Source organism: Adelges cooleyi, unplaced genomic scaffold (assembly GCF_023614345.1).
Source record: "Adelges cooleyi isolate 19-005CV unplaced genomic scaffold, UGA_ACOO_1.1 ACOO_flye_CR_arks_rails_tigmint_CR_PRNA_376, whole genome shotgun sequence".
NCBI classification, from domain to species: domain Eukaryota; kingdom Metazoa; phylum Arthropoda; class Insecta; order Hemiptera; family Adelgidae; genus Adelges; species Adelges cooleyi.
This window is the reverse complement of record NW_026096053.1, coordinates 1,252,043-1,277,877: the sequence shown is the minus strand read 5'-3', so window position 1 is coordinate 1,277,877 and position 25,835 is coordinate 1,252,043. Positions and strand designations below refer to the sequence as shown.

The 25,835-nt window shown below is 33.7% G+C and overlaps 2 protein-coding genes across 12 annotated transcripts in view; one reads left to right on the top strand and one right to left on the bottom strand.

Annotated features, from left to right (window-relative positions):
- Nucleotides 1–5,939, top strand: part of LOC126840170 (protein turtle) — a 75,260-nt gene extending 69,321 nt beyond the window's left edge. For 7 of the 9 annotated variants that reach the window (XM_050575738.1, XM_050575740.1, XM_050575737.1 and 4 more), the window contains one exon: nt 1,337–5,939. In XM_050575738.1, coding sequence (XP_050431695.1) covers nt 1,337–2,498 — 1,162 coding nt within the window. In that variant the 3' untranslated portion in view covers nt 2,499–5,939. Of the gene's footprint in view, nt 1–125; nt 198–777; nt 835–1,336 lie in introns of all 9 variants that reach the window. The other 2 variants (XM_050575742.1, XM_050575741.1) reach the window with 2 other exon arrangements.
- Nucleotides 5,940–6,918: 979 nt separating this feature from the next.
- LOC126841014 (filamin-C) lies at nt 6,919–25,409 on the bottom strand. 3 transcript variants are annotated; one of them, XM_050577186.1, is made up of 44 exons: nt 25,032–25,404; nt 24,319–24,443; nt 23,913–24,257; nt 23,716–23,827; nt 23,451–23,638; nt 23,231–23,389; nt 23,032–23,160; nt 22,370–22,588; nt 21,509–21,737; nt 21,364–21,420; nt 21,260–21,304; nt 21,070–21,188; nt 20,859–20,994; nt 20,658–20,762; nt 20,393–20,537; nt 20,254–20,333; nt 19,980–20,147; nt 16,731–16,889; nt 16,411–16,635; nt 16,179–16,346; nt 15,946–16,092; nt 15,659–15,877; nt 15,427–15,600; nt 15,038–15,181; nt 13,487–13,708; nt 13,253–13,420; nt 12,956–13,177; nt 12,748–12,885; nt 12,506–12,679; nt 12,198–12,428; nt 12,002–12,114; nt 11,742–11,940; nt 11,478–11,651; nt 11,181–11,402; nt 10,310–10,735; nt 10,096–10,242; nt 9,105–9,701; nt 8,490–8,771; nt 8,257–8,395; nt 8,051–8,193; nt 7,842–7,976; nt 7,599–7,781; nt 7,330–7,511; nt 6,919–7,223 (listed from the first exon to the last, which is right to left on the bottom strand). In XM_050577186.1, exons 1-44 carry the CDS (start codon nt 25,387–25,389, stop codon nt 7,146–7,148), a joined length of 8,130 nt encoding a protein of 2,709 aa, XP_050433143.1. In that variant the 5' UTR covers nt 25,390–25,404; the 3' UTR covers nt 6,919–7,145. The 3 variants fall into 3 exon arrangements, 2 of the variants coding, with proteins under 2 accessions (XP_050433143.1, XP_050433144.1); XM_050577187.1 differs by lacking the exons at nt 19,980–20,147; nt 20,254–20,333; nt 20,393–20,537; ... (12 more) ...; nt 24,319–24,443; nt 25,032–25,404 and adding an exon at nt 18,055–18,266; XR_007686134.1 differs by lacking the exons at nt 6,919–7,223; nt 7,330–7,511; nt 7,599–7,781; ... (14 more) ...; nt 12,956–13,177; nt 13,253–13,420 and adding an exon at nt 14,806–14,921 and having other exon boundaries at nt 13,585–13,708; nt 25,032–25,409.
- Nucleotides 25,410–25,835: the final 426 nt, after the last annotated feature.

The window sequence follows — 25,835 nt, the reverse complement described above, 5'->3', positions numbered from 1 at the left end:
ATATTTTCCATTGATTACTGTCGTTAATACGGTGGGCAATTATACTATATTATTTTGTATAATCATAAAGACTGACAAGGGCCTTAGGACATGTGTATATATATATTTTTTATGTATATTTATAGGCTCGCCGATTCTCGTACTTACCGCGATTACAGACTCGAATTGTCGTAGCGCCAACGATTAATAAAAATTCCGTAAGCGAAGCGTTTTTTTTTTTAAAGATTTTACAAACAAAAAAACAATAATATACATATTTTAATGCTTCGTTCGCAACAGCTTCGGTTTATTTTTGTTTTTTTTTTGGTTATAACACTCATATTTTGTACATTTAAAAACTATATTCACGCAGTCCTTCCTCGAGTGTACATTGCATTTAATAGATTCTGTGTACGTCTCTGTCAAAACAAACACCAAAATTTCGTTTTGAAAATTATATGGTATATTTTTAAAAAGCGTCTTATCCATACCGGGAGGCAATCACAATAATACACACGGTATAAAACAAAATCAAATAACAAGCATGCGTTTAATTCACAACAACAATAATAATAATAATATAATATTGCCATCGCCAACACTATAACTCACTTATCGATATCCGCCCAGGTGTAATGGTAAAATCAACGCTTTACACGATTTTTTTTACAAAACAATAATAACAGTTGACTTGGTTATCATGTGTCAACGCACCGGTTATAAAATAATATTGTGCATAATATTATATATGTATTCATAATTAAACGTTTTTGTTTGTTTTTTTGTGCTTTCCTTCAGGATAACAGGTGAAGAGCTAGCAAGCTGTTGAGCCGCACAAAATTCAAAATAACATTGGTATATCACAGTATGCGTGTGTTTGTTTGCTTGCACATTTATATAGTTAATACATATATTATTTCCCCCTCTTACACGCACATACGCACGCCGTTAAATTCAAACACTTTTTTCAATATTATCTACCTACTCAGTAGGTTACCATATAGATCATTTAGATCTACACGGTGTAGTCGTCCAACGTAGTTTGGTAGCGTTGTTTAGTTTGGATTTCTATACATTACTGTATGTTCTATACACGAATAATAGTAGTTAATAACTCACTAAAAAATTCTCTTGTTTGATTCGGTCAAACGATGATTTTTTCCCCTAGCTTACAAAGTCGTTCGGTAGCAATTTGTTTATAGTATTTAGGTTTTATTTTATGTATTATACGTTTGGTTTTTTTTGGTCTGGTACGCATGTATTTTTGTTCAGTGTGAATATATTTTGCTTTTTCACACAATATATGTTCAGTGTGATTTGTACACGTTTTAAACGAAACTAAATTTTTGTATTATAGATCCAGATCAACCCGAATATCAAGTCTGAGCAGCGGGTGCAACGTCGTTCTGAACATGGTCACTCGGTCGAGGTCCAGTTCGTTCTTGAGCCACCGGGACGGCGACTGCGTGGACGGGCCTGGTCAACGGCGGCGGCTGGGCCGAATTTCACGGTCGGCCGACGGCCGTTTCGTGCTCACCGGTGGCGATTCTAGTTCGGGGCGTTCGTCGAGCGCGAGCAGCACCAGCGACGACGGCGGTTTTTTGTCGCATCCGAGTTTCTCGAACCAGACGTGGAGCAGCCGCCGTCCGTTGATCGGCCGCGCCGAGGATAGCCGGAGCTCGCGCGCCGACGACTGGACGGACGACCGCCGCAGGCCCATCACGGCGGTGGCCACGGTGTGCGGTCCCCAGACGCCGTACAGGTCCAGTTCGCCGACGTCCCGGCGCCACCCGGCCGAGTACTTCAACGGCCAGGACCTGAGTTCGGTGCCGGGCTCGGCGGAGCGGACGTTGCGCAGCGTCCACGAGCAGTACAGCCAACAGCTGCCGTCGCTGAGAGTTATCCACGAGGAAAATCAGCGAACGCTGCTGATGCGACAACAGCCCAGCCCCAGGTACCATCCAAACCCCCGGTTCCGGTCTAGGCACATGCGGTACGCCAGGAGCGCTCCCGAACTCACTTCGGACGCCATCACCGAGAGGTCGCCCGAGAGCCGGTCCAGTTCCAGCGGGTTTGGTTCTAAGAACACGTCGAGTCACCAGACGACGGCGGGTGGCCCGGAAGACTACTGGGGCGTCAGGGCGGTGCCACCGTACAAGCCTCCTCCGCCGCCGCCACCGTCGCTGTTCTATACCAACGAACACTGGCTGGACTTTACTTCGCCTATACTGCCCTCGCCGTCTTCGCACAGCAGCGCCAGCAAACCGCTGAGCGTGGACGATCAGTACGAGTTCGACCCCATATTCCCGGTCTCGCCGACGCCCACCGAATTGATGATCACGTCCACCCGGACGCCGACCACGCCGTCACCGTTCCGTTCGCGAACGCCCACCCAGCTGAAGAAGGCCAAGTACGAAAACGTGGAGGCCCGGCTTCAGGCCATGAAGGAGGAATTCTACGCGTACAAGCGCAGACAGGCCGAAATGGCCCGGATGGGATACGTCGAGAGCGCCTGCTGACCCGACTGAACATCTCAAACAATTGTACTAATAATATATTCATAGGTCTTAATTTATTTATTTAGAATGACAATTTGTAAAAGCTCAAATGACACAAAAGTTTTTTTTTTAATAAGTAGATGTTAATAAATTATTAAAAATTATATTATTATTTATATATATAACGTTACCGTAATTATTAAAATGTTAATTGACGCCTCCCCCGTATCGGTTTAGTAGGTTGACCAACTTGTAAAAATTTAAATTATTAAGTAGTATTTGTGCCTATTTAATTATAAAGAAGACGTTTAAAAAGAAAATTAGTGAAAACTATGGAATTAAAAATCAGTATAATAGAATTATTATATTATGTTAACGGTGAAGAGGCATAAATCGAATAAACTTATTATTTTTCTCGTATTTGTGTAACAACCAGAACTGGAAATAAAAATATTATCGTGTTCTCCACATGTTCAGTTCATCGTAGAAAATAATCCACTTGCTCAAATTGTACGAGACTGTTGTGCAGTCTGATGATGTTTTATTATTATTATTGTTATTTTATAATTCTTCAGTTTATGCCTCGTTAAAAACACCGTGTAAATTATATAAGTGAGTATTATTATAATTAATTATGGGATAAAACCTTGTGATAACGTGTGCACTTAAGATTTCTGTTCAATTTAATCTCATCCTTTGTCACTATAAAATATTATTACTTATTATTATTGATTAGTTTGTGTTGTGTTCGTAAAGTTTAGTTTTGGGCACCTCCACCAGTTGTTCTCAGCATTGTGTTTATAACAATTATTATTATATTGCATCCCTTGAGTTCCTATTAAACTAAATAAACGTCCCGAGGCCGACATGGGTTCCTCATATTAATATACAATATTTTCATTTTAACAATCAAAAACAAACATATTAATTATGTGTATTATAATTATACCTATATGGAAAATAAAAAATAATAATAGTAATAATACTTAATATTATATAACATTTTTTTTTTTAAACGAATCAGCAATAAATAATAATTAGGTTTACTTACTTATTTTAAACACCGATCTAGTCTGAGGAATAAACTAGATAGTATTAAGATGTTTAATTTATTGTTTTTTTTTTTAAATTTTATTATTATATTTGAAAAGAACCAGTGTCAATTACCCCTACGAAAAAATTAAAAATAATATTATAATATATTGTATATTGTAAAAAATGTAACAAAATCGATTAAACTTGTGTAATAATTATTTATATAAACAACGGGAGTATTAAACAAATATGTCAGTGTTATTTGGCCAATGTGATCGTACAAGACGTTAACAAATTGTTATTATGTTACTACTTACTACCTACTAATAATTTCAATCTACAGGATTAACGGAATTTCATGTTACATCTGATGATTTTGATGATGTGTTCAAATTTTGAACAAACGATTTATGTAAAACATTTTTTTTTTTATCTGCGCGTATAACTCAACCGCACTCCACCAACCTTCTTAATTTATAAACTCTAATAATTTTAAAACTAAATTTCTTATTTAATCACTCAAAATTGGTTATCGACCAGTCAACATTTTCAGCAAATTAATCTTGATCGACTAAATTTTCAAATATAACATCAGGCGTAACATGGAATCCTGATAACCTGTATATCGTTTACTAATATATTATAGCTAAATCCTGTTGAGACAGAATAAAGAAAATAATAGTAAATTATCGTTTTGACACAGTATATAGTATTTTTTTTTTTTTTGCAAAAAACATCTAATACAATACGTGAAATTAAAACTATTTATTAATTGTTTGTTCGAAAGACATTATAATAGGTAGGTAGTATATATATTTGTTTTTGTTATACTCACATCTGGCCATGCGACACTTGACTAACGTATGTTGTAGCATAGATTAAAAGTATATTTAATCTATGATTAATTAATACAACATACGTAAAAACAAACGCTTTATACAAAATAATTAGTTAGCTTGTATGAAAATTGTTATCACCTAAAGTTAAATTGTATATTGTAAAAATATGATTACGTTTTTTTTCTAACTGGCTATTGTGTTGTAAAATAATACTTAATTAAAAAAAAAAATAGGTAAAAGTAAACCTATATAGGTTACTTGTAATATTTTTTAATATATTTGTTGTTATAGGCTGTATGTCAAACGTATATATGTACACCGTGTATCACAATGAACTGACTAATTTACATCGATTTTGTACATATAAATAAGTCAGTTCATCATTGTATATGTGCCTGTACATGGTGTCCCACGACAATTTACTTTGTATAATTTATCTTAATATCTCTAAAGATGGTGATAGGTGATATTTCATTTTATCTGACATTTATTTTGGCATAATATTCGTCAAATTAACAAAAATTCCGTACTTAATACCTTTACTTTGGAAAAGTCATACTCATAGTAAATTCTCGTGCGATACCTTGTTATGTAATATAATATACATTGCGTTTATTGTTTTGGAAGTCAGTTAATTACGAAAAAAATATAATAGTTCAAATTAAAGTTAATTAACAAAAACAAAGCGAAAATTGTTTTTAAAACCCTTCGTTTTAACTTTGAGTCATTTAATATGCTTACATTATTTCAACTAAACAAAACTGACTTTCCAAATGATAATACATGTGTGCGTTTTGAAAAATAATAGAAACCGCAAACTACATCCGTATTTAGTATTTTCATTTTTCTGTTTAAAATAAATTAAATCATAAATAAAAAAAATCAAATCAAATGATAGATTTTTTTCCGGATCAGTTTTGTAGTATTGTTTATTTTTTTTAAATATAAATACACCTATAATATCGTCGCTTTTATGCAAAAAGTTAGGTACCAAGCGATTTTTATTTAATTAATTTTTGACTTGAGTAGGGTATATATTATTATACTTTGTATTAGATTGTTTTATTAGATCAACATTATTAAGTTCAAAATATGTTATCTTTTTACTAATATGTATAATTTCCTGTAATGCGGCAATTTATTTAAATTTGCCATTAAAAATCCGTTATCGCTTTTTGCACAAGAACAACGATATAAAGGTATATATTTGGGTTCCACTATTATTAATATTATTAATGTATGTTATTGCTACGTTTAGAACTAGGTACACTACCTATAATAACAAACTATGAATTATGACGATAAAATATATAATTTGACGGTTTCATTTTATTTTAGATATTTGTTCTTCTTTTTAATGTGTATTGTTCTTTTATAATTCCATGACAATACAGCTGTTTTATTTTGCCATTGAAAACGATTATGTTTAGTTAATAAGATCGACGATCTCATTTTTGTGTTGAAGCCATTTGTTATTATTATCTTTTAATTTATACATTTTATTATAATATTACATCGCCTAGTTATTTTAATTCTAGAATAAGCGCAATTTTCAATTACTTGCAAAAAAATGAAAATTATAATCCTATGTACGGCAAATATATTAATATATATTAAAATTATAATGTATTCTAAAAAATTATATTTGTAGATTCTTACCTGATTATAATTTTAAAAAAAAAATGTAAATATATAGTAATTTATATTAGAATTAAGCATTATTTAAATTAATAAAAAAAGAAAATTCAATAAATCTGTTTAATACTATTCTAAATAACGTGTGAGAGATGCGCATCTTCTTGTCGTTTACAACTTTTATGACTGGATGTTCATATTATATATTGTAGGTTATATAAGTTATATAATTTCTAAACATGTTGAATAGTAGTTACATGTTGTATTATAATAAAAATTTTCGTACAAAAATATACAATTGGATTTTTCGATGTTAATTTCCACACTATTTTATTTTATACACCATCTACGATCATAAATATCAATTTGTAACAACAATGAACAACATTGTCTTTATTTGTGGTTTATATGATCCTTCGTAGGAATTAAATCGCCATTCTAAATCTGAAATTTGTTAGCAAATATTTATTTATTTCACTAAATAAAGAAAACTTGCTAAGTATTTACTGTCCGTGAACTTGAATACATTGTCAATTCATCAATTGAAATGTATACGTACGTTTACACTAGTACGTTTCAAAAGTTCTGCCGTGTCGTAAAATGTTTTAATATTCAGTCTTGGAGGTGAAGTTGTCTCCTTAAACTTTTGACCCACCAAAGAACTAACCACATACGATTTTGGCTTGATAGACATACATTTCGATACATCATAGGAAAAAAAAGTAAGTATCTTGTCTTCAGAAAAAAAGACACCTCATTAAAACCGAGAGCTTTTTAGCTAGACATTAAAGCTAAAAGAGGCTGCATGCACACACTTTCTCCATTCTTAAATGCATCCTGTACTTGAGCTTTTAAATGTAGAACAAACATACACATATTTATTAACACATTTTAATATGTATTTATGAGCTTTGTTAAAAAAAAAAACAGAAGGCACATAACAAGAAAATGGTAATACATTTTGATTAATCAAATAAGTTAATATTCATATAAAAAAAAATTATACATTAAAATATTAAATAAATAATAATAATTCGATTGGACGGATTCATTTTCATTAGTCCCGTTTAAAAACAATACTGTTTGTTTGAAAAAAACATTTTTAACATAAAAAAAAAAAAACATTTATAATAATATATTATTCATCTAGTAACCATGATTAGGGTGTGATGTGAGCATAACTTGACGAGTAATTAACGCTACTATATAAGTCTGATCCGACCGGAGAATGATTGCCCTAAAATATATAATTGTTACCTTTAAATAAATTTCTTAAACAAAAATTACATTTACCAAATAATAGTATACATAACTCATACCATAAGCATCAATGATCAAATTACCTGTAGATATCGGTTGAGTTCTTCTTGAGTGTCAAATATCATCACCATAAAAGGAGATCCAGGCACATGTTCTCCTGCCCATTTCACTTCGACTCTGTAATCACCTGGCTCAGTTGGATCAAACTTACAGAGTATTGTTCGGTCTTTTTGGTTTTCACGCTGCATTTCAACTCGGAACGCACCTGTATATAAAGGAAACAATTAGAGTGGGACGACTACATCGTTAGATGTTTTATTCGATTATTGTATTGCCAGCAACACATTGTTACCTTTGGGCCCTCTGACCCTGACTGTTAGCTGACCAGCGCCAGCTCCACGTGTATCACATATGAATCTACTTTGAAAAATAGCAAGAACGCCGTGTTCAATTCCCGGACCGTAAACACGCACTTTGCTCGCATCCGGCGCGCCACTAACTCTGACCGTGAACGGACTTCCGGGGACATCCTCACCTGTAGAAATGTTACCAATGTTTACCAATTTATGCCATGAATATAAAATTGAATACTCACCAGCGTACTTGACAGTAAGAGTATGTCTGCCAGACTCTTGCGGTTTCACGTTTAGTGTAAATGTCCCATCGCCGTGGTCATACAATTCACAATAAGCGACTTTATGCGGTCCTATGCAATGTGCGCTTAACTCTCCTGAAATAATATATTTATTTTGTTTAAACCGTTAATTAAATACAAACAATAATAATAGGATTCTTGCTGTTTACCTGGCCCAGCTCTTCTTGTATCAATAAAACTTCTAATATCTTTCCCCACTGTACCAATACCGAGACCGTCTCCAGTGCACAGAACTTTACTAGCATCACAAACACCGGTCACATTGATTTTCATCGGACAACCTTTAACTTGCCTAAAAAAAATAATTGTTTTTTTGAAGTGTGATTCTTTGCTAAAAATTATGTGTTACTCATACCTATGACCCCAAAGGACATTTAATAAATAAGCTCCGGGGCTTACAGGCGAATAAGTGGCGTGATACAAGTTTTCTCCGGCTTTTACAACATTAACTGGAATTTCATTTCTAGAGCCTGCCAAAGTAACCACCGGATTCCCTGATAAAAAAAAAAAACAATGAAGAATGTAAAATAATATGATAGTCGAGGAGTATTGGAGGAAAAACAATTCAATTTTTTGTAGCTCACGTACCTGGTCCAGCTTGGGAACCATCAATTGTAAACTCTGCTGGTTGGCCACAAGTAGCTGAGGTCAGTCCACTTCCAGAGAGTACTACTCGCACACCAGCAGCTCCGCTTTCGACTAAAACAGGATATGGCGAATTTGGCAATGGAAAACCCTCATAGCTTAAGTGCAAAACATGAGGCCCTGAAGTGTGTGGCGTTAAAACGCACTTGGCAGTATTTCCAGAGCTGTCTATAATTATTGGAATCTTCATTCCTCCTTGACTTTCCAAGCGACCTTCTAATTCACCTGCAGAGTAGATGAAATAGATAATGATTAACAGTAATCTAATAATATAGAGAAACAAATTGTATTCTATTATTTATATCATAAAAATACTTTATAAAAGACTTTCCATGCAGGAAAACAATTTTTAAATTTTTAAAATGTCAAACATATTTACAATGCTTTTAAAATATGTTATAATTATATTCTAGTAAATTATAACACATTGACAACATTTTAAAAATATTAAACAATTTTCTGCTGTAGGCTGTGCTTCTAAGATATACTTAAAGTTTAGCTTAGTCTATGGTTACTAAAGTTAAATATGAACTCTTACTAGAAAATATTTGAACCTACCTGGTCCAGCGGCTGATGTATCAAATGTTAATGTTGTAGGAGCATTTACTCCAAGAATAAGACGTTCATTTAAATTTGGTTCTCCGACGGTTATTATTTTATTAATGTCTATGACCGTACATCTACAAGGAGAGTCTCCTACGTGTCTTCCATTCCACACAATACTGATTTCACAAACACCAACATTGTATGGAGTGAAAGAAACTTCATATTCTCCTTCTTGTCCACTTGACGACTGAATAACTGTTACAGGCACTATATCATTGCCACTCCGGACGGTAACGATTGGAGTTGTGTGATACGATGTACCCAAAGAGGCAATGAAAAATCGTGCAGTAACATCTTTCAAGGCTTTAGTCCGTCCCGATCCCCAAACTCGAGGTACCCCCGGATCTGCCACATTAACTTTTAACGGCGACTCTGTTATATGTTCTTTGCCGTAGAGAATGTTAAAAATATAATCTCCTGGTACAGTAGGGATAATCTGAACACCATCGATATCTTCACCGTCATTTTTAAAATCGACTGGAACATCTTCATTATCTGGTCCAAGACAAGTTACTGTGAAATCGGCCAAACCAGCATTTTTGCGCAACACTAGATACAACAGTATTTCATTAATATAATATAATAAAATATTAATTTATCAAATATATACTAGCTTCCCGTGTACCTGTGTTAATAGATACAAATAAAAATTGAGTAATAATACTACAAATACATGCTAACAGCAATGAGGTGTTTTACAGTTTAAAAGGTGCAAAGTTTGGTAGATTAGTACAATAGAAATGTAGTGTCACGTGTGTCTCGGAGTTTGAGTTCCATCTGAGCAGTTAGCCTTTACATTTTATTACTTTAAACTATGCTTAAAACCTGCTCCACAGTATGCTCTATAAGTTGAAAAAACCTACATAGCAATCGGATAAGTGGTTCCAGAGCCAACCCATAACAAAGATTCTGATTTCATATTTATATATATATATACACTTACACTTAAACGATACAGGCCTGTGTACAACTGCACTATTCTTTTCTGGTAAATCGATAATTTTAACACTGCCCGCATTATAGACATAGCAACTAAACGGCGAGCCTTTAAGGTGTTTACCAAAATGTGTCACTTCAATATTGTGTTGACCTGTATTTAAAAAAAAAGAAGCTACAATTGAAGTCAAAGTTTTCATTGGAATTAAATATTGACTTACCAACTTTAGTAGGCGTGAACTCAACAATCAAATTCATACCATTTTTATGTTGATAACATTGTGCTGGAACAGCTGTATGCTGCGGTCCAGTAATGACCACATCAAATTCATGGCTGGATTTACCAGTACTATCAATTATGAAAGACGACATTTTATTGACAACACTTTGATACAGACCATGACCAATAGCTCGTAGTTCTGCCGAAGTAGATGGAATTTGTTCACGCACATTCACCATAAATGGTGACCCGTGCACATCGTAATTATTGTACTTTACGTGCACGTAATGAGGTACAGGAATAACTGGTTGATACGCGACTTGATGAATGCCATTAGATTCTACATCTGTAGTTTTAAGCTTAACATCACGACCAGCTGCTTTGATTACAACCGATAACTCTCCTTTACCTGCATTTCTCGTATCCACTAAAAATAAATTATTAATTAAAATAAAATATAAATTAACAAAATATATTACGAACTAAAAAACACCAACACAGTGAAGTCAAGGCTAGTGGGTACAGAAAGATATGGAGGAGGTCATGAATTATTAAAACTGTAATTGATATAATCAAGTTCAAATAAACACTACGGTGCTAATCTGTAGATGGTAAAAAGTAATAAATATAAATAGCTTTATTGACAATAAATATATTTAAAGTTTTGTAATTTAATTACTACAGTTATATTTTTATTGAGGATAAGAATATAAATGTAATTTAAAAATTTTGTTTTTAATGGTTTATATTTTATCAACATTTCGGGTTGAAAATAATCTACTGAACACTTAGAGACAATTGATTGGAAACTCAAAACATTTTTAAAAAATTAATAAAAATATGTTTAAAAGCTAATAAAAAGTATTTATTACCTTTGAAGGATGCAGGTTTATTACATATAGATTCATTTAGTCCACTGACTGCTACTAACTCAGGCTCTATCACTTGTACCTTCCAAGGATGCTTGGAAATGGGTTGATTTCGATGAAGTATAGTAACCATGTGTAAGCCAACTGCAGTCGGTCGATATGATACACGGTACAAACCACTGTCATGTTTATGTAAATTAACAGGTACAGTTTTATTTTCAGGACCTTAAAATAAAAAAAAACATATTTTTAATTTCAGCCTAAATACAAATAACAATTTTAGTTTTTTCAATACGTTACCTTTAACATTTACAGTAATAGAACCGTGGTCAGCAATGTGAGGATTTATATCGAAGCGAGCTGGATATCCCAGCTTCACACGTTGTAAGCCTTCACCATACGCGGTAATTGACGATCCAGTTGCTCCTTTCCGTACTCCATTCAAATCAAGAACTTCACAACTGTATGGGCTTCCTTAAATATTTACAAGTAGAATTATAAAATTAATACTATCATATTAAACTAAAAAGAAATTGTTTCAGTTAAAGCTTTTATTTTTATTACCAGGTACAATTTCATCATTGAAAGTTATGTTAACAAAATGTGGTATCGGGTTGTGAGGAACAAATGTTACATCGTATAAACCTCTTGAGCAAGCAACTACTTCAGCTTTAACTGTACCTCGTTGACTACTGACCACTAGTTCTAAGGTTCCTTCTCCAGCTTCTGTCGCGTCCACACTAAACGTGACTGGTTTTCCGGCCTAAATAAATAGCACCATAAGATTTGGGATAAAAAGTATAGCTTTGGTATAGAAATCATACTTTTGCAGTTCCAAGTCCAGTTACTTTGATGTGATTAATATTATAAACATTACAAGAAAATGGGCTGCCATCTACCATCTGACCTTCGATAAAAATTTCTACAATGTGTCTTCCTATGAATTCCCAAGTTACAAAAAAAAAAATGTGCATAAACTATTGTGGAATTGTAATAAGTTTGTGTCATTTTTAAATTTACCGATTTCATTTGGTGTAAAATATGCCCCGATAGCATTTGCCATTATAGTTGTCTTAACATCAATTACTTGTCCAGTCGGTGAAAAAACATTGATTTTAAAATTAGTGTCATTTGATATGTCAGGACTTTCAATTTTAATATCTGCTGTTTTCTTTACCGCACAATACTTAACACCTGTACCAGTAACAGCCACTTGATCAATGTCCAATACACGACACGTCAACGGAGACCCTAAATAATTGAAAAAATTGTTTAGTTATTTCTTGGATAAAAAAAATATATATATAAAATATATTTTTTAGACTTGCCAGGTATAGGTTCTCCATTGAAACGCACACTCAAACTATGAGGGGCAGGCTCACGTGGTTTGAAATTAACACGGAATTTTGCATTTCCTTCTGACTGAACATAGTTTGGAACATTTACTCCATTAACAGACACTATTATTTCTAAATTTCCAGCACCAGCTTCACTAGCGTTGACTAAAGTATAAAATAACAAAAGAAATGTAAACAAATAATAAAATAAATTAAAGCTGATAAATTCTTACTATTGAAGTTTACAGGCTTGCCAACAAACCCAGTGTTAATATCAGTGACCTGAACTTTTGATGCATCGTATGCTTTGACTAAAAACGGACTCCCTTCAACATGAATACCATCCACTTTGACTTCAACACTATGATCGCCTAATTATTTATTTAAAAAAATATTAAATAAATAGAATGGATACAGAGAAAATTTTTTGTAATTACTCACCAACATCAATAGGTGTGAATTGAACGTTGTGTGTAGAAGGCTGAGAAGCCGGTATAACAGTCACAGGTAATGAATGCCTAAGTGGTGCCAAGACCTGAACTTGAGGACTACTTTCACACTGAACAGCAAAGGATGCGATTTTACCAACAGATACTTTATCTTCTGTTGCAGACCAGACTACAACTCTGGCGGCTTCAGTGACTGAACATGTAAACGGCGAACCTGTCCAAAGAGTTTATTTAACAATATTTCAAAAACATAACAATTTATATTCAATTCTAAATTCTGAAAATTTACCTGGTACATCGTGGTTATTAAAACGTAAATGAACAGTATGAATTGTAGGTTGGCGGGGTGTAAACGATATTGCATACGTATGGGGTCCTTGGGCTTGAGCAGAAGTTGGCACACGGCCACCATTGACTGTTACTTCTAGATTGCCCGGACCTGCTTGGCTTGTCTCAACTGCAATGATTTCAACTTAGAAACCCAAATTCATCATCATACATTAAATGAAACGTTCAAATTTACCGATAAATGTCACTTGCTGACCAATCGTGCCTTTTGGAACAGACTTGACCTTGATTGCATTAATATCGTACACTTTGCAACTAAATGGCGATCCAGCCACCGGAGTTCGAAGATAACTTACAGCGATCTTGTGTTCACCAACAATTTTCGGACAGAATTCGATTTTGTACGACTGCGTACCAGATTCTTTTACTTGGGCAGGAACGGCTGAGCCGTTGGGACCTATATAACCCTTCATTAGCGTTAGTAAAATTATTTTGATAGTCAAGCGCAAAAGCATTATAATTGCAAATTACAAATATTAATTAAATAGATAACTATAATTTTTGTGTATATATAATATTTAACTTATTAAAATATAACAATATTTTAATTGTGTCATGCTTTTAAACGGGAGCACAGAAATAATTATTATTTAATAGTAAAACTGAGATATTTTATGACACAAGTATTGTTTGCACTCGAACATAATTACCTCATCCAATAGCTTGCATGCATTCTTTAAAACATTTAAATAAAGCTGAAAAATTCTGTTTTCTCAAGTACATCCAATAAGTGGATTTAAACCAAAAACACATTGTGCTCTATCAATCATGCTCATGTAGACTGGGCCATAAGGCACAAACAATATCAGATAGTAAAAGTTATCAAATACATTTTTAAAATGTACTTGAAAAAACAAAATAAAAGTAACTTTTATATGTTGTATAATAAAATGTTTACCATTAACATTGAAACTAAATCTCCATTATATTTAATTACAAATGATTAATAGGAAATTTTAAATTACTTTATTAGCAAATATCTTATGAAAAAATAAACACTCATATTTTTTTACAATAACAACGAGTAAGTTAAATGTTATTTATTTCAACATCAATAAAAAGTTCTACTTTTTAAAATTAAGTAAATAAGTAAAAATAGTTAGAAATGTTTAAAATAATAGGACAGCTTTTTCAATTAAAGCAAACTACTATTAATAAATTATTTAGTTATAAAAAATATTAAATACAAAGCAACAAAATCATAAATTAGAATTTAGGAAAGTTAAATTTATTATGATATTATAGTAATATTTATATTTTATTAGTTTATATTAATATTATTTTTATTTTTATTATATCTTATAAGTAATAAAAAAATTAAAACGCCAATTTTTTTTTTATTATTATTCTTTAAATTTTTTTTAGAATTGTCATCAAAATGTATTAAACCTTTAGCATTTTTAATTATATTAAAATTGTATTTTATGATTTATGTTTAGTGTACTAGTAATTATTTATATACACAAAAATTGATTATTAGAATGCTAATATTACACTTAGCTGATCTTCCACCCAATTAAAATATTAGCGTTAAAGAGCAGATAGAAGAAGAAGGTGTGTCAATAAAAGATAAGATTATCAGTATAATCGAGGTTTGCGATTTCGCCCACCTGTAAAAATATAGACACACATATTTGTAGACAAGCTTAAATGAAAAATCAAACAATCGTGCAAAGGCAGATGAGTGAATGAAAACACACTAGAATTTCTAAATTAGAATATTTACCCTCAACGTTGACTTCAATATCGTCCAATGATCCAGATACATTGCTCATTGTGAAATGGGATGTACTTGAAACAGGTGCACAAGTAAGAGATGAACCACTAACTAATGGTAAATCTCCCTCAACATGAGCAATAAATGGAGACCCTGAAAATATATTCAATATAATTTTAAAAACAAAACAATATCTCAGAAACACAAGTAAAATTATATTATTAACAATTCTCAACAGAAGATAGCAACATGCAAAATTTAATTACAATTTAACAGAACATTGGATAAGGAAAATATGACAGAATGTTGATTTAATTTATAAAACATAAGAAAAATATAAAAAAGGTAATGAGGTATATACTTATTTCTAACAATTAGTTTTGAAAAATTATATTAACCTGGAACCGATTCCTTGTTGAAATGAATAGTAATAACATGATCGGTAGGTTGGAGTGGCAGAAAACTAACGGCAAACTTAGCGTTGCCTTGTGGATGAACTTGCGTGGGAATATTTGCTCCTCTGGCGGAAATAGTGATTTCTAAATTACCTTCACCGGCCTCGCTAGCATCAACTGGGGGAAAAAATAATATTAAATAACAGTCAATGATATTAATTCCAATATTAATTACCTGTAAATTGGTACGAATTTCCAACATGACCTTTCGGCACGTTTCCAACTAAAACTTTGCTAGCATCATAGGCCTTAGCTACATAAGGCGTGCCATTAACAGGATGACCATTATATTCAACAGATATTGAATGAGCACCAACTTGTTGTGGTGTAAACTCTGCAGTGAAACCTATATTAACGTTGCCGGTAACTTTGACAGGCAGTTCAGTAGACGGTCCTATAAATAATAAAATGTAATATTGTCAATAAATTAAATTTCAAGAAAAAAATTAATAAATTACACACCCGTTACAGAAACCGATAATTCGGCAGAAGCTGAATTATCAACCATCATGTGAAATTTTGCTACCTGATTAACAGGTATCAACTCCAAGCGGGATAAATTAACTGACACGCGACTAGTGTCAGATACAGAACACACAAAAGGGCATCCTTAAAAACCAAACAAAATGTTTTATATAAAATCAAATAAAATGTACACATGATATAATTGATTGTTTAGTGGAAAACCATTTTACCTATCACAGTTTCGCTATTAAATTTTATGTCAATCATATGAGGTTTCACATGTTCAGGCGTAAAAGATACTAAGCATCTTCCGCCTCCAACAACAGTTACATGATTTGGTACTTCGCCTTCATTAATTGATATCTCTAACTGACCTTCGCCAGCATCACTAGCATCAACTAAAAAGAAAAAAAAAATTATATACTAAATAAAGTAATGATTGATGACATTAAATTTACAAACCTCTGAATTGGCAAGGTTGACCGACTACGGCGTCAGTCACATCTGTTACTCTTATTAACGCCGAATTATATCCTTTGGCTAATAAAGTACCAGTACCAAGTTTATGACCGGCAACGCTAACGTCCACCAAATGGGTTCCAACTTCAATGACAAGAAATTCAATCCTAAATATGCCATTTCCACCTTCATTAATAATTTTTGCTTGTACATTGCGCTTGGTCGGGCCTACAAACAAAAGAAAAATAGTAATTATGAACCTACTATTTTTCATATTATATCATATATTCGTATTTTTCATATTTGTTTTAACTTTTACATACTTAGTACATTAACTTGAACGTCTTCCCGATGATACCCAATAGCACTTATTTGAAATATTGCAACTGAATCAACAGGTATCAACTTCACAGCATCACCGATGACACTTAATTTTGGACTAAATCCTCCACCACTCATGATTATAACTTCCCAGGGACTCCCTAAAATTAAAATAGCTTTATTAGGTATTATGGATAAAAATATAACAAAATTACAATTATTTGTAAATTATTAATCGAATATTAAAAATATGTAATTATGTAAAACATCTAACCACTTTAAGGTTCATTGATATTTGTATAACCCATTTTTGAATCCAATGAACATGCAAGGCAAAGATTACATATATTATAGTCAGTGTTATTGGTAATGAATTATTCAATGCATACACCTACATCATCATACCCCTCATTATAGAAACACATAACAGACATCCCACTTGGTAACCAGTCTAACATACGACAGAATACAATACAATATGACGTAGACTTGAACTAGATGTATATATGTTAAATTAATAATTCAAACTCTTAGAAACCAAAGACATATTGGCATACTTTTAAAAACTAAAAAATAGTTTTAATTTAAGATTATTAAAAAAATGATACAGGTATATTTAATATATATATATACATGTAGGTAATGAATAATTTTTTTCTACTTTTTGTAATAATTAAATAAAAACTATTATACTTAAATAAGTATTTTGAATTGGAATTTGAAATTTGCTTTATACTTGTATATATATATATTAAATTAATAACTTGATTTGATACTTTTCAATTTTAGAAAGTGGTTAATCATAATATACTTTGTCAACATAGCAGATATCTATCTAAGCTATTAATTACCTACTCTAGGATGATGTGTTCTATTTAAACTTTTTTTCAAAACTGGATTACCCCCACTAGTTTTTTAATAATTGTCTATATTAGTTATTAAATTAATTATTTGATGGAAAAAAGTTGCTTTAATTCTCAATTTGGCTAGAAATAAAAAAATGCATTGCCTATGCTCAGATATTGATATACAATACCATGTCAAGTGTCAGACGATATTATTGAACGTGTAGATTATATACTTAAATAGGTACACTAGACTAATATTTTTAAAAAATTCATTGGATAATTTCAATTTTTAATTATCATTTAATTTGAAAAACAATACGAGGTACGAACAATTTGTATCAAATTCGGTAATTTTTATAAAATAAAAAAAATATTCAAGATAAAGTTTTTTCTATTTGAATTCATTCGAGTGGAAAGAGTACACGTTTGACGTGCTTATTATAAAACCGGCTATGGTGTATAATATTTGTATTTTTACTATTTAAATTGATTCAAGCCAGCAGCAATCCATCTCCGTTTCACAATGAGCAATACGCCGGAACATTAAAAAAGCTGAAAACATTTTAAAAACACTAACAAAAATACTACTGTTAAAAAAAAAATTATAATAATAACCCGCACTACACACACTCACAACGACACTAATCACAACACTCGAATGCGGAATGACAAACCTCAATAGTCAAGAAGCAAACGCATACGGCATATCCGTTACCCTAAAACACAGCACGGAACACCAACCTGTTGCACCTACCTGTTTGACGTGTACAAGATAAAACTATCGATATTGCGCAATCGTCGATTTCAAAGATACAACGTAGACCAAACAAAATAGATAACATTAAAGCGGAGAATTAGGTTTTTTTAATTACATTAGTAAGATGATAATTTTTTGTAAGAACATCAACAGTGACTTCGAAGATGTTCTTTCTTCGTTTATGTAAGTTTAACATCGACCACAAATCTGGATCTCGGCTAATCGATGGCAGACCGATTTAAAAGGTGTAAGATATCGATAGTAAGGAAAAATTCCAACGGCACAGGCGCGCCAACTGGAATGTCCTCAGGCGCCGAATTTCCCTCCAAGAATTTTAAATATGTCAGTATCGAAGGAAGAACGCGTCAAATGACAAATGACACCGATTACCAATTGCCTAATCGCGCAAAACTTGTGTTCTTACAATATTTTTCCTGCGGACATACCTATTGATATTCATTTTTATGACGCCAAAAATGATACAGTCAGTCGGGCTAAAGAGGACGTCGACGAGTTTTTTTAATAACACATTTAGTTTTTTACTTAAATAAAGGTAAAAAAGTAATCTTTTAAGCATTCATTTTGGTTTTAATTACTTAGTTATTATAAAAATCTCGTTGAGACGATACAGCTAAAGTCTTAACTCTCAGATGATATAATTAACTCTCCGGTCAGGCAAATTTGCAAGATTTGTACCAAGAAAGCGGAGAAAAGTTTTTCAAATCACTGTCAAGGATGGTCCAAAAAATAATTTAACTACCAAAAAAAAGTGCTAATTACTGAGCTAATATGAACAATAATTACACATCACAGTTTAACCTTTAAGTTAAGATTTTGTAAAAAATTGCCTATACTCAACTCCTTAATAAATATGCGGAGTGGCGTCCTCTTAACAGCCGAAGAAACTTCACATTAATTTTTCGGGAAAATATAAAGTAGTCTTAGTCCTTGGATTTCAAATTGTATACACTACTAAATGTAATTATGTGTGTATATAATTTGTTTTTAAACCCTCATGTTATAATAATGATATGCACATATATTTAACCTGTAGATCGTATAACAAAGCTTCTAACTTATTTAAAATTTTAATACTATTTTTAATTTAAACACAATTATACCAGCAGGGTTATCACTATGTAGGTACCTACCTACATGTATTATATGTACCTAATACGGTAATTGGTACCCATAATATTATGAATAGTGAATACTAACTACAAAGTTTTCTTTTGGGGAAAAAATACACATACCTATGCATTAAAAACCCCTCTATGACATTGTACGAAAACTTAATACCTATATTTATTCGAAACTACAAAAGTGGTTATTATACTATAATTAACTGTAGGGAGTAGGTGTGTGTATGTATATATACCAGGACTATATCACCGATATTATATATTTATACTCATTTATGTTTCAGTTTTTGTCTTGATCAAAACATATAGTAACAACAAACTGAAGCCGCTATTGTAAAAGCTCTATCTATAGAATCAATCGGGACGTTAAAACTGTAAGTACCTAATCTTTAAATGTAATTTGATAAGAAATATAAAAACTTACAGCTTGTATAATTAAAAATAAATTAATATAGTATTAACTTAAACACCAAACAATTGGAATGCAATTTATCCATTAGTTACCTGGTACTTGTTCGTTGTTAAATTTCATATCCACTAAATGAACAAGTGCTTTGTGTGGTACGAACGATGCTAGAAATTTCTGGTTGCCCAAATTTCTCACAAAACTAGTAACGTGTCCACCATTTACTAATATCTCCAAGTTCCCTGATCCAGCGCCAGATCCATCGACTTGTTAGAATTAAAAGAAAACAATTTTACCATATTATATTTCCAATTAAATTGAATAGTTATTATAAACTGTTGTTCTTAATAAATACATAACATAATCAATTACTTTCAAATTCTACTGGTTCACCCACAACTCCGTTAGGTATGTGGCCAACTTTAATAGCGTACACATCATATGCATGACTCCTGAAACAAAAATAGTAAAATTAGTCAACTGTTAATAATATTATTAAAAAAGATCTAACCTAAATGGTGATCCGGAGACTTTAGCTCCATCGATTTTAACATCTATGGAATGTTCTCCAATTTGTTCGGCTGTAAATTGCACCAAAACATGACCTTGAGCGATATTTCTTGACATCCTGACTGGAATAGTTTTGCTCATTGGACCTGACAATAAATATTAATTAAATAAATAAATCAAAAGGACCGAGGAACAGCAAGGAGTTGAGTGGTCGACCTAATTTGTATGGGATAAGACAAAACATAAAAATATTCAATTAAATTTACCAGTAACTGTAACGTTGATGTTGGCAAGTGATTCGTCGGTATTTATGTAAATCGTAGAAGTTCTATGAACTGGCATCAACTGTAGGTTATCGCCGAAAACCACTTCTGATTACCGAAAATTAAACATGATATAGATTTCTTGAAAATATCCATAAAATAGCCGGGTTGTACGGGTGAGAAAAACATTACAATTACACTTACCGTTTTTTAAACTCGACGGCGACAATGCACTTTTGACTGGAGATACATAACTATGACTTGGTGACAGAGAGTTAGGAATGTTCAAGTGTAATGGCGAAGACAGGCTTCGAAACCCCGATTCCGAAAAATTTGTCGACTATTTAACAAATATTTAAGTCTTGAGTGACTTACATTTATGAATATATATAGATAAATAACAAAACAAGCATACCTTAAACGTGCTACTGTGGTGGTTGATAGGCGAAGAAGTGAACTTTGGCGATTGTAATGGCGAAATGGGTCTGAGGAGACTACTGCTTTTGTGGTATTCGTTGGTGGAAGAGGACGAGTCTAAAGTTTTATTGTATAAATTATGATTTATTATAAATGAAAACCGTCATAAAGTATTGTAAGTTACTCACTATATGCAGACGAAGAGTTGTGTCCGTTTACCAACTTAGTAGGCGCTGAAATAATATTTCATGATCATCATAAAAACTTTATTAACAAACAAGAAAAAACTTACTGTTTCTGTGCCGTTTTACTTCTTCTTTGGAGCCAACTCTTAACGGAAACGGACTTCCTAAAATAAGTTTCACACGAATGTTCAGCTTAGCTATATACTTGATGATACTTTAAATGGGTATGTATATAACAATGATTATATTTGCCTTTTACGGTTGCACCATTGAAGTAGACATATATCTTGTACTTCCCGGGTCTTCTGGTGTGCAGAGAAACGTTGTAAATTGAGTTACCAATGTGTTCGATGGTGTGCGGAAGCGACTGTTTGTCGTGGACAATGTCAATTTCGATTTTCCCTAAGCCGCCTGTTCCCCTAGCGTCCAGGGTCCAGTTCACTATGCTTCCTGCTATGGCCGGCCTGTCCAATCCAAGCAACTTTAACAATACAAATGGTCGATATTAAATACATGTTTCGTTTTCCGTTTCTAGTGATTAAATCTCATATGGTGATGTATTCAATATTCATTATATTTTCTTAGTAACATATATTATGATAGATTTTAAATATTTGTAGTTTATCATTGATAAGTACTGGTACTGGTACTGGTACATTTTTCAATGAGTTACATTAAGCAAGTGTCATATGACCTACAATTTACAAAGACTTGTGTTTTTCGTCTTGTCTTAAGCCTTGATTTATTTAAATCTGCTTTCAATCGAGTATTGGATAATCAAATACAAATCATCAGCCATCAAGTGACGAATCTTGGCTATGGGTAAAACCATTTTCAGACCACGGAGAGGCTAATTATAGGCTTCATGTTTAGAGGGTAAAACTACTTTCAATACAAGCTCAATGCAATGACCTGGCCCGTGTAAAGTAGTTATTAAGTTCGCTATTTCTTTTTTGTCATGCAATCACGATGAATAAAAAGAGGGTGCTAAAAAAATATTGTGGGATATTTCCCTCCCCTAAAAACCCACAATGGGCAGCAGTCACCTGCTGTAGCCGATAATATTCTTTTACGAGAAAGCTTTATTGCGCAGTTATGCGTCAGGAGACTTACTTTTATGCCGTTGGGATCGAATACGAAACACGTGTACGGACTACCCTGGATCAGCTGACCCCGGTGCTTGATTGCTATGGTCCATTCGCCGGGTTCGTCCGGCTGGAACGTAGTCCTGTACGCGTCTCCCGATTCCGTCACCGGACACTCCATCTGTCTGCCATCCGGGCTTTCGGCAATTACTTGGATATTTTGAGCTTTGGCGCCGTTGCAGTTGATCTATATACACGTACACGATACCATTACTAAGGATTATCAGATAAAACCGTTGAATGAGGAAGAAAGGAACAAAATAAGTTTAATTTCATGTAATTGAGAAAAGCTCATGGCAGAGTACAAAAGGTGCATTATGGATAGTATTGAGAAAGAAGGTAGTCCTGATAATATGTGCAAAAATAACAGGACGGAGAAAGCGTGTGTGAGGCAAAACAGATGATTTTCCAATGAGACTGTAAGTGGCCATCAAGGTTTAATATTAAGTCCATGGTTATAAAGTTATAGAAGTAAGCTAAAGATAAAATGGGCGGATGTCCAAAAAAAAAAGACATGAAATTGTGTGGAGTGAACAAATGGTAATGGATAGAGAACTTTGTTGAGAGATAATTAGAGATGGCAATCCCGCTTGTGTAGGCGAAGAAGATCGTGTAGAAATGAAGTATTACCAAAACTTCGACGATAGATCCGACGGCGCAGGGTTCCATACCGGTGTGTTTGATTTCCGATACCTCTGGCATGGCCCTGATAAACATCGGACACCCTTGCACCACCTCATCGCCGTTGTAAATGGTCACCTGGAAGCAACAACGTACATAAGTGATGTTATATATTTCGCAGCCGTAGAGGACAGGGGAGAAAACATACCTTGTATATTCCTATGATGAGCGGTACGAATGTACATGTGCCCCCGTCGTGTTTTAAATTCAAATTGCACGGTATGACGTTGAGTTCCGGTCCGATGATTTCCACCGTCACGTCCTTCGGGTCTACCTCGGATTCGAGAAATGACACTTTGAAATTCGTCTGTACAAGAAAAAATATGTTTAATGAATTACTTATACCGGGTGATATTTAATGAACTTACTGGTTTGTACACTCTGGTCGTATGGGTGTCGCTATGGGCGCGTACGGTGTGCGATGGTCTGGTTCGCGGTTTTACCCATTGGAAATTGGAAACGTACGACATCATTCCCAAGTGCGAAGCGTTTAGACTGGACACGTCTTTGGCCTTTAGCAGCGGTTCGACGCCCAACTTTCTTCCAGCGTTCATACCTGTCCATTGTGTGGTTTACGACTTAATTTTAACTTGTAAAAATGCATTATATCATACATTCCATACGGGTACATACCCGAATTCAAATTGGACTCCCAGACGGCCGGGTCGTCTTGGGTTTCGTACTTTACCGGAATGCCAAGAGATTTCATCAATTCGCATAACACTACTCCGTCTTTCCAATCAGTCTGAATAAAAATTCCACTTAATTACTCAATGAACTTAGTGTAATTTCAGGGTGTTTTTCTTTGGTAGAGGGGGAAGAATACTCACCGTAAAATTAGATACTGTGTGATTTTTTAACTGACTGTTTACCCAGTTTAAGGTGGACCGAGTACCCGGGCTTTTGTCTTTCATAAAGTATGACAGATAAGTCATACCAGACAGTTCGTCGAGATATGGCGAAGCCAGGTATTCGGGTTCCAAGACCATTGGTATGTTAAAACGATCCCGGGCTAGTTCCATAGCTCGACGACAGTTGTCCACGCTGTCTTTGGGATTCAGATTCCTCCATTGAGGGAATAGTCCTGGTTCGCAATGGTCTAACAACGAAGATAAGTAAATTCCAGAATTCCAGTCTGTAGTGAAGTTAGTCACATTACATTCCGGTAGCACAGACTATAAAAAACACATAGTTTGAAAATAAAACCCGTCTACAACCAATCTGGCGGCTAATTACCTTAAGCCAAGCTAGCATGAGCTTTTTGGGCGGGAACTTTGAACGCCCAATTTGATAACGAACGATTAACGACCATATCAAACCCAAAATGAGTTTTAAGTTACCGTTTACTATGTCTTCATTTCCTATAAAAATAAACACTAACATTTATACTGAAAATAATTTATAATATGAAACCCACAAACGTATTTAAGAAGAATATTAAGTAATTCAAATTGTTTACTAATGAACAAAAATGTTTAGTATGGTTTGTCGCGTCAATAACATCTTAATACCTATTTAACGTTCTTTTTTTTTTAGCAGAATTTTAGAAAAACAAACGTACACGAATAATTTATAATCAAATTACAATGCCTAAATACAACCCATTTAAACATATTATTATGTTATTATAATTGTATCCAAGTGAATAGATGTGTTATTATATTTTGATAAAATTCGATTTCATGGGTGCATAGTAATTTAAATATAGCGTGTGAGGTCAATACACCCACATGTTTGCCTATATTGCATACTTCAATGTATTTGTATAACACTCCCTATTTGGTGACGCTACTCGACACCTGTTCGACGTTCAAACGAATACATCCGGGCAGCGGCTTCGGCTGTGGTTATTATATTTCGAGTAATGTCTATTCAGTTAAGTTCATAATCACACACGTCGAGATCATTCCAAATTTGGCACGATATTGTAATTAAACGCTTGCACCTACCAATGTTGACCAGCTTGACGCCGTCGTCGGCTATGGCCGTCAGGGCCTTGGACACGTTCTCCAACATATGATGTCGGTTGGCGGGGCTGTAGGTCCACGAGGGTATTTTCTTGTTCTGCAAGTTCTCCACCAGTTCGCAGAGCACACGCCCGTCGCACAAGTCCTCGGCCAAGTCGTTCACGCGGTTCGACGGCGACACGTGCTCGTTCACCCAGTTCTTGAACGTGTGTTCCTGTATGTGAACCCACTGGTCCTCATGTCCCTTGATCTGCATTTTCTTGGCGGCGTGGCCCTCGGGGCTGCGGGCGACCAGCCCTATATGGGATATTCGCGGCACCGCGGCGTCGGCGCGCATCATGTTTGGCGCGCTGTAACAGTGATACTGAACAGAGAGAGCTCACTAATATGGGTGGGTCCAACGCGATGTTATCCGTCCGACGGTATGAAATGGAAAGTGAATGTCTCCCACTACAAATACTTGCACGACTGCTGTGCGAGCAACAGGTAGCCAGTGCGAACGTTGTTATTACTTTTTTTTTTATTAGACTTTACAATTAATGTATTCCCCTCCGTCCGTTGTACAACAATAGCTTTTCCTGTATTTTTTTCATGTAAAAAAACAAACATTATACTGAGGTTCCGAGTAATTAGGTTTTTGTTCTCTATAGAAATAGGTACGCGTATATAATGTATTATAGTTAATATTATGAAGAATGATCGCATTAGACCATATTTTTTTACAAATATAATATTATATATTATGTTCCTATTACGTTTCGAGGTTTTTCAACATTACAGTCATGA

Excerpts from the sequence above, each read along its gene's own strand:
- LOC126841014 (XM_050577186.1), bottom strand. The coding sequence starts at position 25,389 with ATGATGCGCGCCGACGCCGCGGTGCCGCGAATATCCCATATAGGGCTG. Across the intron at positions 23,828-23,912 it reads ACACAGTATCTAATTTTACG|ACTGATTGGAAAGACGGAGT; the intron begins GTGAGTATTCTT and ends ATTTTTATTCAG. Across the intron at positions 11,652-11,741 it reads CAATGATGAAATTGTACCTG|GAAGCCCATACAGTTGTGAA; the intron begins GTAATAAAAATA and ends TAAATATTTAAG.